This window comes from Artemia franciscana, chromosome 14, assembly GCF_032884065.1.
Source record: "Artemia franciscana chromosome 14, ASM3288406v1, whole genome shotgun sequence".
Classification (NCBI taxonomy): Eukaryota; Metazoa; Arthropoda; class Branchiopoda; order Anostraca; family Artemiidae; genus Artemia; species Artemia franciscana.
This window is the reverse complement of record NC_088876.1, coordinates 33,270,769-33,290,963: the sequence shown is the minus strand read 5'-3', so window position 1 is coordinate 33,290,963 and position 20,195 is coordinate 33,270,769. Positions and strand designations below refer to the sequence as shown.

Sequence of the window (20,195 nt, the reverse complement as noted above, 5' to 3'; positions counted from 1 at the left end):
TTCTCTGATATGTAAGACAAAACTTGATGAAACTTGTATGTTTAAAATCAACCCCAAAATCCGATTCTTATGATATATCTATTGGTATCAAAGTTCCGTTTTTTAGAACGGTCACTGGACCGGGTCGCCCTACCACGAACTGGTAGGGAATTGTTTTCCCAGGGTTGGTCATATTGACCTAGTGATCCTTGAATATTAGAAGAGGGCTCATTCGAACGAAAACTAAAAGTTTTAGTGCCCTTTTTAAGTGACCCAAAAATTGGAGGATAGCTACATCACCTCCACCCGCCATTGTTTTTCCAAAATCCTCTGATCAAAATTTTGAGATAGCCATTTTGTTCATCGTAGTTCAAAGGCTCAATAACTATGCCTATGGGTATAACATGACCCCCCCCCCCCCCTACAGCCCCAGGGGAAAGGTCTTTAAGTTATAAAATTTGCCCGTTGTTTACACATACTATTTTTTATTGGGATGCATGCATACTTTTTAAGGTGGGGGATACATTTTCTGCTGGGGTTTTTTCACAGTGGAATTTTCTATGGGGAGGGAAGTTTCCTGGGGGTAAACTTGTCAGGTGAAATTGAACACTGCGGGAATTTGCCAGAATTCTTATATAATTTTTTTTTTAAATATCTTGATTTTTCTTTTCCGTCTCAATTTTACGTGAGGATTGTTTAAGAGTAATTGTCTGGGGTAAATTTTCACAGGGATTGAATTGTCTAGAGGATATTTCTATGGTGAGGGGGTTTCTCTGTGGATGTGGGGTCAAATTTCCTGGCATTATTTAAAAAACGATCAAAAATTAACGAACAGAAATTATTACATATATGAAGGGGGTTGCCCCCTCCTCAACACCTCGCTCTTTACGCTAAAGTTTGAATTTTGTCCAAATTCTTTGTCCAAATTTTGTCCAAATGTCTCCTGAAACACAAGGGCTGTTTAATTAGAACAATAAGACGCCTTTTTAAAGTACTAAAAAAAATTAGTATAAAGAGCGAGGTGTTGAGGAGGGGGCAATCCCTTTCATATACGTAATACTTTCTGTTCGTTTTAAGTTTTAATGTTCCTCCTTACTTTCCGTTGAAAAAAAACTTGTTTTTTTATTTAATTTCATTAACTATGACCTCAATAAAGCAAGTTCAAATAATAAGGTCTATAGTATAGAATAAGGTCTATATTTCCTGTCAAACATGCGATTTTGCGACAAGCCTATAGCTGTAACTTGCAAAGAAAGGAAAAAATACATATATCATTGAAATCCATGGCAGGAACAATGAGCCTTAGGAGAAAATAAGAAGGCTTTCAATCTGTCCAAAAATTTGAAGTTATTGAAATGTGTCTTTAGCGGGGATTACATGGAGATGAATTAGATGGAATTTGAGATTAAAACAGATTAGAGATATCGTATTTTAGCTTACGAATCTTTACTATCTAGATTTTAAACTTGTCTCTTTGAAATTAAATCCATATCTATTTGATTGAAATATAATCAATTTTCAATAAATTCTCGAGAAAGTTGTTCGGTGAATTTTTATTAAATCATGGCCATGTAGCTAGATTTGTTTTTGGCAATGACAGTGAATTTAACGGGCCAAGTTTACTGGGGCTTGAGATACCACTAAAGGGTCGTTGATGTAATTCTGGCTTTAGGTGATTTGGCTGATATATCTTTTCTGGTCAAGTTCACTGTGTTATTAGGACGTTTTTTGAGGCTGCATGTCATTCAGCTTTTTAATGATGCTATTAAAGGGTTTCCTAGAAATTTGATTTATCAATGTCCTTTTCTATTTGTGTATTATTCTTAGAAATTTTAAAACGGAATAAATGGTTTGAGTTTAGCAGCGAGATTGAGTTGAGAAACTATTAGTTGACAAATTTCTAAGAAATATACTTGAAATATATAAGTACTTTCTAATGGTATTTTAATGCTATTTTTAAAAGGGTACTCACGTGTTAAGCACCGCCCTTTGTTCTTGATATGTAACGAAATCGGTAAATAGCGACGAAGACCACACTGCCTTTCCATAATAAACAAGCACACTTTGAAACAATAGGGGATTTTTTTTTCTCAAGAGAGTGGAATTCAATTCGGTGGATATTTCGACCCTATGTCCAAGGGCCGTCCTCAGCACAACACCAACAAATATATATATATATATATATATATATATATATATATATATATATATATATATATATATATATATATATATATATATATATATTTTAATGATGATAGAAGGTAATAAGCTTACCTAAGCTATGGATGTCAGGTGATTGATTTTTCTTCTAACGATAATTTCGACAGGACCTGTAACTGTCGAAATTATTTCTGGCAAGAATTTTGAATTAACCTGATAATGACAGGCACAGGTCCTGACGAAATTATCGTTAGAAGAAAAATCAACCTGGTTTTCTGTGTCCACTCGGAAATAATCAGTTTAGCCTGAGCGAGATAAACCCACGGTATCTATGGAGGTATATTTTAATTAAGTATTTTACATATAGAGGTGGTTTGGCTAGGTATTTATTATAATGCATTCTAGGTGGCCTGCATTCCATAATTCTCTGTTGTAGTTTCCATAATTTTGTTACTAAAGTATTATATTTTCATCATATTTTCGTATATTTCATTAGGATTAACCTAACTTTACTTCTTTGGCTTGTTCGCTATAGTACATTAAAAACTGTTAGTTTAGTTTATTTGTGGCAAAAATTCACAGTAAATAATCCATTTCATCAACCACAACCATTACAAATGCCTGCGCTACAGAGAAGCTGCTGGAGACTTGCTGGGTCGCAGCAAGTAATATTAAAAAAATATATATTTTTTTATCAAACGTTATTTAATATGTTTTATATACTTATGCAATTATAATCAATCAATTTATAAATGAATTAGTTAGTATTTGAATGAATTTTAATTAAAGTGTTCGAATCCTTGAATTTATAAATTATTATTTAATTTTATTTATTAACCTATCTTTTGTTTTATTAATTTTACTACTAAAAAAATTATTTGTTGTTAAAATATATTTTGTTGTTAATAGTATTTCAAATATACTTTTTTGAATAAAAATAATTTTCAGCTTTGATTTCTTGTAATTTTCGGAAAAAAGTGAACTGAGCACCTTTTTTGTATAACAGTGCGAAGTTGTGCAGCTAGCCAACTGCGACGATGCATTCATTTTCATTTAGTTTAACCTTGTTCTGTTTTCTCATTGGCAAAGTAACCCACAACTGAATAATTGAATTTATAATATTGTTTTTAGGAGCTGAAAAAGCACGATGTCAAGGACGTCGTTAGAGTTTGCGAGCCATCATACAAGGTTGATGAACTGAAGAGGAACGGAATTACTGTCACTGACCTTGTTTTTGAAGATGGTAGCTACCCCCCGAACGACGTAAGTACAAACTTAAATATCTGAAAGCATAGCTTTTCCAAGCGGTGCTTAACTTAATCCTAAAAGGAATGCTCAGCGATCGGATACGCAAGAGACACAAACAAATTTATACGTTTATATTTATTTTCTCTAAAATCATACCCATTGGTTTTCTGTACATACTACTATTGCTTAAAACTTGCTGCAACCCCAAGCCGATCAAGACCAACACAGCTACGGTTGTTTCTTTTGCACCCCATTTTTAGAGCTCCAATCTTTACCTCCTCCCATGAAGCTCAAATTTTATGACCTGCTTTTCGTTTAGTCCTTATGGATGGCCAACAAAGCACAAGCTTTGGCATTATGCCATCCTTAATCCATAAAACATGGCCTAACCATCTTAACCTTTCTTCCAAGATCGAATCCAGGAGTTTTTAAGGGGAATTTTTCTCGGGGGGGGGGGGAGGGGGTTAAAAAAACTAAAAAATATATGAATAATGTTTTTATGTTCATTTTCGTCACTTTTTTACGAGTCGGACGGTCTTTTTTTTTTTTGGGGGGGGGGGGGTCAAACCCCCTTCCCTGGCTTTTGCCTTACTTTCGTTTGAGACGGCCTTGCTGTGCATGAAAGTTTCTGTCTTTCTTAAATCTATCGTTACGACCTGCTTTTCGTTTGGCCCTAGACAAGGACGATCTTTGGCAATCTGTCATCCTTCATCTTCAGAACTTGGCCTATCCATCTCAAACTTTTTTTTTCACTATAGCCCTAGAGACTAGGATTGGAAATTAAAAGTGGGATTGAGTTGAAAGTCTGCTACTTATTCGGGTAGCGGAAAGTCTTCGAAAATTGAAGGCACATTAAAAATCATTTCAAGTCCACATTTGCAAAGTTTATAGAACCACTTCATATTAGGATAGCTCTGAGTATGATGTTAAAAATGGACCGAAAGTATAAATAAAGTTTATTTTATGAAATGATTATAATATAATACTTTAAAAGGAACAAAATGCTCATATCTATGAGGGTGAGCTGTAGCACCATCATCATCCCATGTTTTTTAAGTTATGTTTTGACCTTTTTTTTAGCTCAGCTTCAGCAATGAATACTCTTAACAGAAGGGAAGTGCGATCAAAAATTTGACTTCATATCATGTTTTTTGGGATAAGTCAATTTTAAATCTGATTAACTTTTTTTTTAACTCAACTTCAGCAATGAATGCTCTGACAGAAGGGCAGTATGACCAAAATTTTGACTTCATATCAGGTTTTTTATGGCACTTGTCATCTACCAAGTGACATATAGCGATCGCAAATTCTGTCGGTCTGTCTGTCTATCGGTAACGGGTTTGCTAGTTTAGGCACTTCTAGATAAGCTAGGACGATGAAATTTGACAGGCGTATTAGGAACCAGAACGTATGGAATTGGAAATTGTCATTTCTCCGATTCGACCATCTTGGGGGAGTGGGGGGACGGTAAATTCGGAAAAATTAGAAAAAATGAGGTATTTTTAACTTACGAACGGGTGATCGGATCTTAATGAAGTTTGATATTTAGAAGCATATCGTGTCTCAGAGTTTCCGACTGGACCTGGTGATATTAGGAGGGGCTGGAGGGGGAAACCTAAAATCTTGGAAAACGCTTAGAGTGGATAGATCGGGATGAAACTTGATGGGAAAAGTGAGCACCAAAAAGTCCTGGATACGTGATTGACATAACCAGAACGGATCTGCTCTCATTGGAGTAATTGGGGGGAGGGTTAATTCTGAAAAATTAGAAAAAATGAGGTATTTTTAACTTACGAAGGAATGATCAGACCTTAATGAAATTTCATATTTAGAAAAACCACGTAACTCAGATCTCTTATTTTAAATCCCGACCATCCAGTTTCATGGGGGGGGGGACTGGAAATTTTGGAAAACGCTTAAAGCGGAGAGATCAGGATGAAACTTGGTGGGAAGAATAAGCACAAGTCCAAGATACGTGACTGACATAACCGGACCAGACCCACTCTCTGTGGGAGAATTAGGCCGGGGGAGGGGGAAATTCAGAAAATTAGAAAAAAATGAGTTGTTTGTAACTTACGAACGGGTGATCAGATCTTAATGAAATTTCATATTTAGAAGGGCCTTGAGCTTCAGTACTCTTATTTTAAATTCCGACCAGATCAGATGACATTGGGGAGAGCTGAAATTCATGTCTCAGAGCTCTTATTTCCAATCCCGACCAGATCTGTTGACATTGGGGGGAGTTGAAGGGAAAACCGGAAATCTTGGAAAACGCTCAGAGTGGAGAGATCGGGATGAAACTTGGTGGGTAGAATAAGCAAAGGTCATAGATACGTTATTGACGTAACCGGACTGGATCTGCTCTCTTTGAGGTAGTTAGGGGGTAGGGTTTAGTGCTTTGGCGAGTTTGGTGCTAGGACGATGAAAATTGGTATGCGTGTCAGGGAGCTGCACAAATTGACTTGATAAAGTCATTTTCTCCGATTTGACAATCTGGGGGGCTGAAGGGAGAGGAAAAATTAGAAAAATTGAGGTATTTTTAACTTACGAGTTGGTGATTGGATCGAAATGAATTTGATATTTAGAAGGACCTCGCGACTCTGATTTTAAGGCTCTGATTTTAAGCCGGCATCAGGCCTCTGATTTTCCTTTTAAATGAATTTTTTTTAGATTTTTGCTAGAGCTCATACCATATGAGCTCTTGGCTCTTCCGAATTTGTCACAACTACCATATGAGCTCTTGTTTAATATTCTTAATGCTTCTTAAATTAATTCAAAACCTGAAATTAACTGTAATTGAAGTTAAAAAAGAAATAAAAATGAGTTTTTTGTTCTGTAAATTTAGGCTGTTCCCTTATTTGCATAGGATGGATTTAAGAACGAAATTATCTTACGACTTTTTTAGTATTTTATTTTTAATGCTCTATGAGAGAAAATATTTTTCATCATTCCGTTTGAGCTTGTCATTTAGTGATGTAGATTCACTCCTTCAATGAAACTGGAAATCTTCAATTTGAAACTGATTTTTTATTGCTTTTATTGCATTCTTCAATTTGAACAAATGAATCTGGAGCTGCACAAATTGACTTGATAAAGTCATTTTCTTCGATTTAACCATCTGGGGGTCTAAAGGGAGAGGAAAAATTAGAGATATTTTTAACTTATGAATGGGTGATCGGATCTTAATGAATTTTGATATTTAGAAGGACCTCGTGACTCAACTCCTACGTTAAATCCCGACCGGCATTAAGCCTCTGATTTTCCTTTTAAATCAATCTATTGATTCTTAGATTTTTTCTAGAGCTCATGCCATATGAGTTCTTGGCTCTTCCGGCTTCGTCACAAGTGCCTTATGAGCTCTTAGCTCTTGTTTTTGGGAGAAATAAATTTTGAATCTGATTGATTTTTTTTTTAGCTCAACTTCAGCAATGAATACTCTAACAGAAGGGCAGTACGATCAAAAGTTTGACTTCATATCATGTTTGTTTTGGGAGAACTATAAGTGCACTTAGAGCTGTTCAGAGGGGGATATATTTCAGTCGGAGGGGGCGCGTTTGTTAATTTTTCCGGGGTACCACTAACGCTAGGAACGGCTCTGAGTTCAGTAAATGGACAAGTCTAAAAGATCGGAACTTCAACTTTATATCACAATCTTACGAGAGGGATAGGATTCATATAGGGATAGGGATTCGTTATGCCAGTTGTATGCCGTTCTAGTGATCCCTTTTCTGATACCAAATGGTCTCCATTCTAATACAATTATTTTCAAAAAAACAAACACGGATTCCTCTTGAAAAAAAAATACAGTTTTTGGATGTAGGGAATTGAAACGATTGCTATCTGGTTTTCGAATGTTTGAAATATGATGGCGCTATTATCAAATTCCATTAAATAGAATTTGTCAAATACCAGTCAAATTACAGTTTTATCATTATGATTAATTATTGAACTGACTATTAAATCTTTGCTCTAGATTGTCGAGGAATGGCTTGAACTGCTCCGTAAGCGTTTTTCTACAGACCCCAAGAGTTGTGTTGCTGTGCATTGTGTTGCTGGTCTTGGACGAGCTCCTGTATTAGTTGCAATTGCCTTAGTTGAACTTGGTATGAAATATGAAGATGCTGTTGAACTTATTAGACAGTAAGTCACAAAATTAATTTCTACACAAATTTAGCGAAAATATTCTACCAGAGATTAATGATTCTAAGTAATCTACTTCATGCTGAATACTCACTGATTTCTTATTAAGACTGATCGGCCAGTATACAGATTAAATTAAAAAAAACAAGGTTTTTTTTAACTGCAAGTAAGGAGCGACATTAAAACTTAAAACGAACAGAAATTAATCCGTATATTAAAGGGCTTGTCCCCTCCTCAACGCCTTGCTCTTTAGGCTAAAGTTTTTTAATTGTTTTCAAAACTAGAGTTGTGACAAAGAGTCAAACTTTAGAGTAAAGAGCGGGGTGTTGAGGAGGGGACAACCCCTTTTATATACGAAATAACAAGTTTTTTGTATTTTTTGTGAAAAAACAAGTTTTTTTTAACTGCAAGTAAGGAGCGACATTAAAACTGAAAACGAACAGAAATTATTCCGTATATTAAAGGGGTTGCCGCCTCCTCAACGCCCCGCTCTTTACGCTAAAGTTTGACTCTTTGTCACAACTTTTGAAAACAATTAAAAAACCGGGTCGTTCCTTACTATAGTTCGTTATCACGAACTGTTTGATTTAGCGTTTTTTTTTGTTTTTTTCTGGTGCAAATTACTATATGAATTTTTTTCATGATTATGTATATATATATATATATATATATATATATATATATATATATATATATATATATATATATATATATATATATATATATATATATATATATATATATATATATATATATATATATATATATATATATATATATATATATGTATATATATATATGTATATATATATATATGTATATATATATATGTATATATATATATATATATATATATATATATATATATATTATATATATATATATATATATATATATATATATATATATATATATATATATATGCGTGTGTGTGTGTGCGTGTGTAAGCTGTGGCCCTTCATCAATAAAAACTCTTATTCTTATCCTTTATCGCATTTTTGTTAAAAAAAGAAGAAAATAATAAATAAAAATTAAAACTAATGAGCTCAATTGGAAAGAGAATTGCCTAAAAAACATGTAAAATTAGATCCAAATCCTAAGAAAAAAAAATCCAAACATAGAAAACAAATCCAAAGGATGGTCAGGATACGTTAGAAAAAATTATCTAAAAAATATTAAAACAAAAAAAAAGAAGAAAATAAAAAATAAAAATAAAAACGAATGAACTCAATTGGAAAGAGAATTGTCTAAGAAGACATGGAGAAATAGATCCAAATCCAAAGAAAAAAAATCCAAACATAGAAAACAAATCCAAAGGATGGTCAGGATACGTTAGAAAAAATTATCTAAAAAATTTATAAAAAAAAAGAAGAAAATAAAAAATAAAAATAAAAACGAATGAACTCAATTGGAAAGAGAATTGCCTAAGAAAACATGTATAAATAGATCCAAATCCAAAGAAAAAAAAAATACAAACATAGAAAACAAATCCAAAGGATGGTCAGGATACGTTAGAAAATATCTAAAAAATATCAAACTGGAAAAAGATGTTAACCTAACTTTGTTGACGAAGCGAAGAGATGGAGCTTTCTTACTAAACAAAAGGAAAAATATACCGTACAAAAATCCAGTTCCCCCCTCACAAGTTAAAATTGACTCCTTTGCTCTGTGGGTGTCCTTGACCCTTTTTGACAACCTGTTTTAAGCTAATTACACTGTATTGCCTAATCTATTCAAAGTACAAAGTTTCAAATTATCCGCCAGTGATTTACAGAGCTTTGGCTTTGATTTATTCTTTTTTTTGATTCCTCGGACAAAAAATAATTAATTTAATAAAATTACCAAGTATTATTATAAAACAATAAAAAATAATGTTAATAATTATTTAAAAGTCGTATTAAGTTAATTTTATTTATTTAATTTACTGAGACAGAAAATAATCTTCATTTTTACACAAATTGACAAAATTGACAATTTGACAAATTTACACAAATTTACACAAATTCTGCACAAATTGACTATATAAAGTCGTTTTCGCAGATTCGACCATCTGGGGGGGGGGGGGGCTAAAGGGAGAGAAAAAATGAGGTATTTATAACTTACGAGTGAGTGATCGGATCTTAATGAATTTTGATATTTAGAAGGGCATCGTGACTCAGAGCTCTTATTTTAAATCCCGACCGGCATTAAGCCTCTGATTTTCCTTTTAAATGAATCTATTGATTCTTAGAATTTTATGAGCTCATACCATATGAGCTCTTGGCTCTTAGCTCTTCTGGCCTCGTCACAAGTGCCATATGAGCTCTTCCACATTGTGTTATATTGATTCCTCGGACAAAAAATAATTAATTTAATAAAATCATCAAGTATTATTATAAAACAATAAAAAAACAATGTTAATAATTATTTAAAAATCGTATTAAGTTAATTTTATTGATTTAATTTACTAAAACAGAAAATAATCTTCATTTTTATTCTTTAAAATCTTCAGAAACTATTCCAGAAATTCTTCGTGTTTACACACTAATGGAAAGAATTCAAATCAAAGTTCTTGGAAAAACTTGGCTGAACCAACTGTTTTTATTGGCCTGTTTCCCAAGTCCTGTGACCTAGCATGTGACTGAGGATCTATTTGTCCGTGATTTGTTTGGCAATTCTCTGTCCACTTGAGTTCATTCGTTTTTTTTTACTTTTTATTTGTTGTTCTCTTATTTTGTTTTTGTTTTATTTAACCTAGTCCTGTGGCATAGCATGTGAATGAGGATCTATTTCTTCATGATTTCTTCGGCAACTTACCTTCAACTTGAGTTTATTCGCTTTTTTTCCTCGTATTTATTATTTCCTTTTTTTTGTTTTTATTCTAATTTTCCCAAGTCCTGTGACCTAGCATGCGACCGTGGATCTATTTCTCCATGAGTTCGTAGGCAATTGACTTTCCACTTGAGTTTATCCTCTTTTTCCTTTTTCCTTTTTTATTTTTTTTTAATTTTATTTTCTCATGTTCTGTGGCCTAGCTTGTGACTAGAATCTATTTTTCATGAGTTCTTTGGTAATTCATTTTCTACTTGATTTTTTTTTTCTTTTTTTATTTTATTTTCCCAATTCCTGTGACCTAGCATGCGACTTTGGATCTAATTCTGCATGAGTTCTTTGGAAATTGACTTTCCACTTGAGTTTATTCTTTTTTTTCATTGTCTTTCATCTTCCCAAGTTCTGTAACCTAGCTTGTGACTAGGATTTATTTCTTCATGGGTTTTATGGTAATTCATTTTCCATCTAAATGTATTTTCTTTTTCTCTTTCTATTTTCCCAAATCCTATGACCTAGTATGTGACTGAAGATTTATTTGTCCATGTTTTCTTAGGCAATTCTCTTTCCAATTGAGTTCATTCGTTGTTATTTTTCTTTTTATTTATTATTTTCTTCTTTTTTTTCATTTTATTTATCCAAGTCCTGTGACCTAGCATTTGACTGCAGATCTATTCCTCCATGAGTTCTTAGGCAATTGACTTTCCACTTGAATGTATTGTTGTTTTTTTTCGTTTTTTTTATTTTATTTTATTCTTCCAAGTTCTGTGACCTAGTATTCAACTGGGGATCTATTTCTCCATAAGTTCTTTAGTAATTCACTTTCCTCTTGAGTATATTCTTTTTTCTTTCTTTCAAAGAGCGAGGTTGTATGACATGTTGAAAACCCCAAGGCAAATACCATCTTCTTGCCGAGAATTCAATATTTTTCCCCCTATGTAATAGTAAAAACATAACAGTTCTTTATTAGGAAATAGTTTTACATTTCGACTAGTGGCACCTGAAATACTAAGAAGTATCTGGTGCAGCGAATTCATGAACACAAATCGGGGGGGGGGGGTCGTTGTAAATTCTTTTCAGGACGCACAAGATGGTTGGGATTTCTTTGTCGTTTACTTTGGAATCAAGTAATTTATTTTAGTTTTGGGTTTATCCTATTTTATGAACCCCTCCAAAGCTGTTCAAACAGAATTGCTGGACATAATTTTCCCATCTATTTCTATGATGCTCATGCTTATAATCACACGTAATCAAGGGCACACACCTCCTAGTCCTCCCTTAGGATCACTTCAAAATGAGATTTTAACAACAATTATAGTGCTAATTCGAGCCAATCAGAATTTTTTCAGCCAATCAAAAAATAGTATGAAAATTCTGATTGGCTCAAATTAGTTCCAGCTAAATTTCAGCACTAGTAAAGTCGGATTACGAATGGGCCTTCAGTGAATTTGTTCATAGAAAATCGTAAAAGATCCGCAATCCAGGGTTTCAACTTAGTCTTACTTGTACAACTTAGTACAACTCTATGTTAGTACAACTTAGTTTCAACTTTCTTTTTGGAACATTCTCTTCAATATTCTATGCATTTGGTATACTTGAAAATAGCTTTTAAATTTGTTTCTTCATCATTTTAACACTTTTGACAACAAACTAAAGCCTTCATACCTGAAATTGTAGAAGATAGATGAGAAGATCAGGAAAGTTAGATGCCCTTTGCAGAAAGGGCAGTCTGCAGAAAGTTGCCCTTTGCAGAAATCTTCACATTATGGAAGACGTGGAAGACATATCTGTAATCATATTCATTTCTTCAATAAGTTTTTTACAAAGAAAAAGTTCTATATTAAATACTAAAGCTCAGAGCTTATGGTCTTGGTCATTTGTTCCATAGGTCAGAATATAGAAGAAATCACCCCCTCCCCTCTCTACTCTCCTAATCTTACGGTTGCACAAGTTCTTAGCGATTTTCAGACAGTTCGCTGCCAGGAATTATCCAGGGGGACCTAGGTGTGACCCCCCCTCCCGAATTTCTATCCGACTCGTAAAAACATAACGAAAATGTATATAAATAATTTTTGATATGTTTTTCAATTTTTTTTTATAGCCTCTTTGAATAAAAATACTGCCTATTCTGATCATTACCCGAAGTTTCTGAGTTTCCGAAGTCCTGCTGATCAAGGCTCTATACTAGATGTTTTTTTTTGTTTATCATCATTATTATTTTAATAATTTATTTTGCTTATCATCAATATCATTATTTTCATGATTTACTTTATCATCATTATCTTGTTTATAAGTAGATAAATCACGATAACAAAGCGTTAGTATTTTTCTTTTAATCTCCAAAAACAACAGCTTTATGTGTGAATTCCCTAGCCATGTTTAACAATCACTGAACTTCTGCCCTAGGGGGGCAATCGGCCAACTTCTGCTCCATCCCCTCAGTTTGCACCCCTGGAGTCTATCTTGCTTTATCTGACGGATGGGGGGAGGGCAAATTGAAAATTCAATGGATTTTTTTTCGGGGGGGGGGGGGTGTAAGACGACTTTAAATTTTGTGGTGATGCGGGGGGGGGGGTCATAATAATTTTTCTCCGAGCCCCACAATCGAGTGTACACTGATTTATTTATTTTTGCTTTTATAATTTTTTTTTATATGATTATAGATTGCGTAATTACATAAAAAAGTTATTTCCGTATCCCTAGACGATGGTTTGCTATTATGTGGCGTAGTAGAGCGTGATTGTCATGTCAAAATAATAGGGATTTATTCGTTTGTTCCTTGACCCATTTAGGAAGAAGTCTTTGCGACGCAGTACATTGTAATAAACAATTGGTTTTCTGCTGGATTCACTGAATGACAGTATCTTTTAGATTTGGATAGCTATCTATCTTTTATTTCATTTCTTGGTGGATATATTGAGGCTCATTCACAGCGAGAATTAGCTAATCTATTCATAATAAGGCTTGATTAAATCCTGGAGATAGCTAGAGGCAGCACCAAGGATCAATTTATTTCAACTTTTCTTGAATTTAGAGCAAATTTAAGAATTTAACTCAAAATCTAATTTTAAATCAATATCTATGTACATTTTAATTTAATTAAACTAATTAAATTAAAGTTAGTTAATTGGATAATTAAAACTAATTTAATACGACTTTTAAATAATTTAAATAATTTTTATTATTGTTTTTTAATTAATAATTAATTATTTTATATATTGAAACTATTTTTAATATTTTATTGTAACTTCTAAATAATTCCGATTAAATAATTTAAACTAATTTAACTAAAATTTTAGGATTTAGAGCAAACAGAATGAGCAAGTCAAGGTAATCAGGAAGCTCTACTATCAATCCTCAGCTGGACAGAAAAAAAAAACTGATTTAAAATTTGGACAAACCATGTCTTAGCAAAGTGGATTGATCTCGCTTGGCAATACGGAATCCGGGGTTCGATCAGCTACTGGAGGACATGGAATTACGCGGCATTATGAATTAGCTTTTCAAAAAAAAAAAATAATAAAAATGAGAATAAAAAGAAAAATACTTTTTGTCGTTATAGTACCAAGGAAAGTGGTACTCAATTATACAAGAAAATACAATTTTTGGAGATACGTATTATTCGGATCTTTTTAAAACCTAACGGACTCGTTTGTGAGAAATAATAAGCAAATAAAAAGAACGAAAAGTTGTTGACTCAAGAAAAGGGATTGTTTCATTCCTATTGAAGGAACGAAAATGAAAGAAATGTATGAATACGAAATGGAATTCCTGTTTCATTCTTATAATATCATTCTACTTCTTTTCTTTCCTATTCCCTCTGTTTTATTCCTATTGTTTCATTCATTCCTATTGAAGGAACAAAATTTGATTATATGAATGAAATTGAATGAATAAAAAGAAATAAAATTCCTTTTTCATTTTTGTCTTTCATTCCAATTGGAGGAACGAAATTTTATTGTTTGAATGAAAAATAATTGAATGATAAAGAAATGATATTCCCGTTTCATAGTTATCATCCATTCTACTTCATTTCTTTCCTATTCCTTCTGTTTCATTTTTTCATTCATTCCTATTTAAGAAACGAAATTTAATTGTATGAATGTAAATGATATAATGAAAAAGAAATGCTATTCCTGTTTCTTTCCTATCATGTCATTCCACTTCATTTCTTTTTTATTCCCTCTGTTTCATTCCTATTTGTTCATTCATTCCTATTGAAAGAACAAAATTTGGTTATATGAATGAAAATGAGTGAATAAAAAGAAAGGAAATTAATGTAAATGATTGAAAAAAAGAAATAATGTTCCTGTTTCATTCCAATTGAAGGAATAAAATTCCTGTTCCATTCATATCATTTTATTCCACTTCATTTCTTTCCTATTCCATCAATTGTTTCTTGTTTAATTGAAAAAACATTTTGGGAAGGATCTTGATTCTTTCTAGTATATTATTATATATACATTATAGTATATTATTATATATACATTATATATACATTATATATTACATTATATTATATACATTATAGGTCAAAGCATCAGTAAGCTCCATTTCCTGATGCCTATATAAACAAATTATATTCTCGGGGGGGGGGGGGGAATCAATTTTTAATATTTTTCATTGGTAAAAAAAGACAATTACTTCCACTGGTTATGTAACGTTTTCATGCTGAATTGAATAGTTCGATAACAAAAGAATGACTAGCTGGCGCAGACTTACGTTCATAGAAACGTTCTTAGACGTTCTTAGAAACGTTCTTTCTGCTCTTAGACAAGTCTTTTCGTTTACAGGAAAAAAAACTAGTTCGTGTTTCTACGTTGTCCACTGCGTAGGGTATACTAAGTGATGCTCTGAAAGCTATTTATGAATGTTTTTCCTCAGAATACCTCCAATATTAAAACTTGTGAACTCATTTTATCTTGAAAAACCTACAAAAAAAAAAATTATTTGAAACATTTATGCTGCCTACAATTTTTTTACATCAAAATTATTTACTTACAAAGTTGGTCTGAGGTATAATAACATCGTAATATATTTAAAATATGAATGCTAATAAATAAATGTCATAATGTTTGTTAATGAATAAATAAAAATGATCACTAGAAACAAGATTTATATAACCATCACCAAAAACTGTAAAAAAAAAAAAAAAAAAAAAAAAAAAAAAAAAAAAAAAAAAAAAAAAAAAAAAACAAAATGGCAAGGCCCTAGCCAAGATTTTTGTTCGTGGGGATTACAAAAAAGTATTTATTTCTTATACCCACCACACTCAAGTTCTTGGTAGGACAGAGTCGGTTTCTTTCTGTAATTTTTTTTTCAACTATAATAATAAAATTTTCTTTTACAAAAATAATGTTTTTATTTATTTTAATATTTAATTTATTAAATATTAATTTAATTTTAACTTTTAATAATTTAATATTATTTATTTTAAGTTTTTTTATTTTATTAATATTTTTACATCTATAAAAAAGCGTGAGAGAGTGTATGTACACTACATAGTAGGTACATTTTAATTAAATATTTTAGTACGTATTGTGGTTAGATAAGAAACCATTTAATATAACGCATTTGGGGGGGGGGGGCTGATTTCCATAATCCTCTGTCGAGATTCCATAATTTTGCTGCTAAGTATTTTATTTTCATCATATTTAGGTACATTTCATTTGGATTTACCTAACTTCACTTCTTGAGTATGGTGGGTATAAGAGGTAAGTACCAAAAAAACTATAAAAACGCATCAACCAAATTTTATTTTGCATTTTTGTTATGTTTTTACGAGTTGGAACCCCCCCCCCCCCCCCCTCTCTCTATATATATATGGTCTTTCGAAATGGATATCCTAATTTCTATTCTCATTACGTTTGTTGCACATAAATAAAGGGTCCCTGATTGTATCTTTTTTTTCTTCTTTTTTTTCAATAAGAAAGGTAGTGGGTCTTGACTAATATAATCATCTTGTTCCTTGAACTATATTGGAAGAAATCCATACGACGCAATACTTTGTAATTAACAATGTTTCTCTTCCACTTCGATTTATGAGATAAACCAGCCTTTTTAGATTTTTTTAGATTTTTTTTTTCTTTTTTTTGCACTGTGTCGAAGAATATCAAACGTCTCTGTTTTTAAGCCATTTTGGACAATCGGAAGGATTAAGGGATATCCTCCCCCTATAGTAGAAGGGATTTTCCAATACGAAAGTGGATATGCAACATGCGGCGGCACAAACTATAAAAGAATTAAGTCAAAAATATTACTTATTGGGAGGTGAAATTTATGTGGGGAGCGGGGGGGGGGGTTGGGCACTAATAAGAAGAACAAATTTTAGTTGATAATTTAAATAAGAAGTACCCAGAAACATGAGATAGTTTGGGATTTCAGGGGAGGCTTGGGCACGTCCCTGTTTGAAATGTTTAAAGTTTCAAAATGATTTATCACTTGGACAGGTAATATATTTCTGAAGGTTTGCTTTATTTCACAAAGGTGACAATTCCGTTTAGTTGAGACTGCCGTTTTCCCCCTTGATTTTTATTCTCAAGGGAAGAAATTAAGACATCCTGACCTCTATAAAATCAGAAATCTGCTTATAAACCTTTTTACTTTTGGCAAACCTTTAATGCCGTAAGATTGAAATTCAGGAACTTTAAGCAAAATTTGGCGATAAGAAGTATAGCCAAAATGTTTCAGGATGGTCCATTCCACGATCAGTTAAAAAACGACAACGAGCCATGGTAGAAAAAAAACCTGATTTAATCTGTAACACTCAACGAATCACTAACCTGAAAGCAGTCATGTGATGCTGTCAGGGCTAAGGGCTTCTCTGAATGACTTCAAATCAGAAAGTCAGTTATTTTCCAGATGCTAACAAACGAGTTTGTGAAATTTTTGTGTTTGGAGAAACGGATACAAAATATTGTTTCTCTTGTCCTCAAAAAAGTATACGCTAAGCTTGTTTTTTTTTTATTTTTGGCTTGTGAATTGATTTTGGTGTGGCAACTGTGTCATGCTTTCTTTTGACAAAGACAAAATTTAGGCCTGTATATAATGCCAAAAAATGATTTAAGAAATATAGCTGTTAGTAAAATTGTAATTATGTGAAAAAAATAGCAAAAATAAATGGTAAGATAGCACATTGATATTATTTTTCAAATTCTTTTCTGGAAGCACCCCGGATGTCATAATAAGAACATTTTTTTCCAGGGACCTGAATTAGGTTCACTCGTGTCTGAAAATTGTAATTTTCCGATGAGTTTATCAGACAAACGAATCTGATCGTTTAATTGGTTAAGTGGAAATTTACAAATATCTTGATTACAAAAAATAGTTCAAATAAGGATAAATCCTTTTTTTATACAGTGAAAAACAACGAAAAAATTCTAGATATTTCGATCACATATACAGACCGTTCATCTTCAGATCTACTGTTGAGATATACGTCAGCAGTATATCTGCTGATGACTGTCACTGTATATGTGATCGAAATATCCAGAATTGTTTTATATTGTTTTTCACTGTTTAATAAAAGGATTTATCCCTATTTGAACTGTTACTTGCGCGTCATGGAAAGGCAGTGTGGTCTTCGAAAATACTTTTGTTTTGATTAATTAAGAAAAATCATTGGTTCGATTTGTTGTGAAAAAGATCTACCTCTGCTGTCATATAGTTTTTTTTTGTAGGATTGGCGCCAAATTAAAAAAAAATAATAGTAAGCAAATATATGTAAAAAAAATGAGTAAAAAGGGCTAAAACATATGGTATCAAACAACCTAAGAAGCCATAACCTTCCTTTGAACATGTAGTTGGGTTGCAGAATCAACATATTGTCACTGATCAATTTTTAAGGATGAAAAGCACTGTTAAACGTGACAACACTGACGAAACTGTGATGCTGCCCTAAAAAATCTGGTAAAATCTTCGGTATGAATTGAACTAATATTGGTCCAGTGGGGATATTTTATCTTGATATGCTTGGTACTCTAAGGATAAAATCGCAGATTGCTCAAAATGGCGGTAAAACGCAATAAAGTGTGTTCATTATTAACGCCATCTTTAACGCCATCAATGTTTTGATTAATAACGCCATCTCAATGTAAATGACATGGTTGATATTCATTTAATCTTTATTTTTCTGTTTCAGGAAACGTCGCGGGGCTATCAACTCCAAGCAATTGAGCTACCTTAAAAAATACCGTCCAAAATCCAGACTCAAAACGAAAAATGGTCATTCTCTCTGCTGCGTCCAGTAAATAAGCGTTCACATCCCACCCTATTTTTTTTAGAGCTAATTCCAATATAAAGGGATGTTAGGTCAATTTTGTATGTTGTTTATATAGCTTAAGGTCGGATTTGGTGTATATTTTCCTTCTTTTTTTTCCGAATTCTTGTCTAACCCACTGGCACATTATAGTCACGTATTAAGACTCCTGTCCCAGAGTGGGCATCGTGGCGGACTCGTCTGCTTCTGTGATCGGCCTCGTCAGCGGCAATGTTGGTCATTTCGAGGAGTTTCTTTAGACTGTCTCCGCCCCTTGGGCGTGACTAACATGGGATGATTGGTCAAGTTTCGCGTAATTTGAACAGGAGCTGCCGCTGATATCCGGAAGAGGTGCCAAAACGAGATTATGTATCTAGTTCGTTTTATTTTACGCTTAGAAGTTGAACATCTTTCAACTTCTTATCGTAAACTTTATTTCAGAGCAAATAGACTGAAAGCCTAAGGCATATATTTTTTTTTAAGTTTGAAGAGGGGATTATCTTGTCTGTATGACTGAACTGACAAAATACGCAAAGACATAGTAAATACTAGACAATAATTTGAAACGAATTAGTTTTGATAGAGGCAAGGCCGTATCCAGAGGATGGGGTTGGGGGGGTTTGAACTCCCACACCACCTTCCGAAATTTTTGTCCTACTTGTAAAAACATATAAAAAATACATATAAACAAATTTTGATGCGTTTTTAAAGTTTTTTGTGTCCCTCCCCCGACCTCCGAAAAATCCTGGATACGACCTTTGATAGAGAAGTTTAAACAATTTCTTGCCATTTCCTTTTTCCGCTTTTTTTTCTATAGGCGTGACTATAGTGTGGTACAGGTCTTTTCCATGTTTTGCATAGGCTTGAACTAGTGAAATTTCTGTTTATTCACCTGTCTTTCTATCCTATATTTTGAGATTTCATCTATTTAATATCAATTGTTTTTAGGTTTGAATTTCGTTTTTACTTAGTTCTTTTGTTTCAATACGTAATTTTTCTTATTGGTGAATATTCTAATCTTTTTGTTCTTCCTAGCTTTGATGCCTGTAGTGTTCATGTTGATGTCGATGTTATAAATGTCGATGTCTTTATTTTTAATGAACTATGCATGAGATATCTAAATCTTTGTCGTAAGTCGCTTTCCACTTTAAGCAACTTAAAATAAGAACGCAGAAAAATGATTATTTTATTTTATTGTTGTTTTCTCTCGTCTCTAGTGGAACTGCTAAGGATTTGTCAACTTTAATTTGTAACCTGGTATTAATAAACACTTGATTAAATCACTTTTTTTTCTTGTGACAGAGAATAAACTATTGCGCCCTCATTCCTATAAAAATTGCTATTAGGGATTTTAGTTTTAATTATTTTCAAACTGAAATCCCTATGATTCGAGTTAAATCATTTTGTCTGATCCAGTTAGTTATGTCACTTTTTAAGTGTTTTATGAAAACTGCAAGTAGATCGAGAAGTCGTACCTTACATCAAGGCTTTAGAAAACAAAAATATAAATAATCAAAAAATAATATTGTCAGTTTATTGTATTGTTTCCTTTAGGCAAAAATAGAACTGCTGAAAATGTTTCGACTTTAATTCGGAAATT

General features: G+C 32.6%; 1 protein-coding gene across 4 annotated transcripts in view; it reads left to right on the top strand.

The window, feature by feature from the left end:
- LOC136035609 (PRL-1 phosphatase-like) overlaps nt 1-19,878 on the top strand; it is a 99,303-nt gene extending 79,425 nt beyond the window's left edge. For all 4 annotated transcript variants that reach the window (XM_065717492.1, XM_065717493.1, XM_065717495.1 and 1 more), the window contains exons 3-5: nt 3,274-3,405; nt 7,364-7,530; nt 18,479-19,878. In XM_065717492.1, the coding sequence (XP_065573564.1) occupies nt 3,274-3,405; nt 7,364-7,530; nt 18,479-18,587 (408 nt within the window). In that variant the 3' untranslated portion in view covers nt 18,588-19,878. The remainder of the gene's footprint in view (nt 1-3,273; nt 3,406-7,363; nt 7,531-18,478) is intronic.
- The last annotated feature ends 317 nt before the right edge of the window (nt 19,879-20,195 follow it).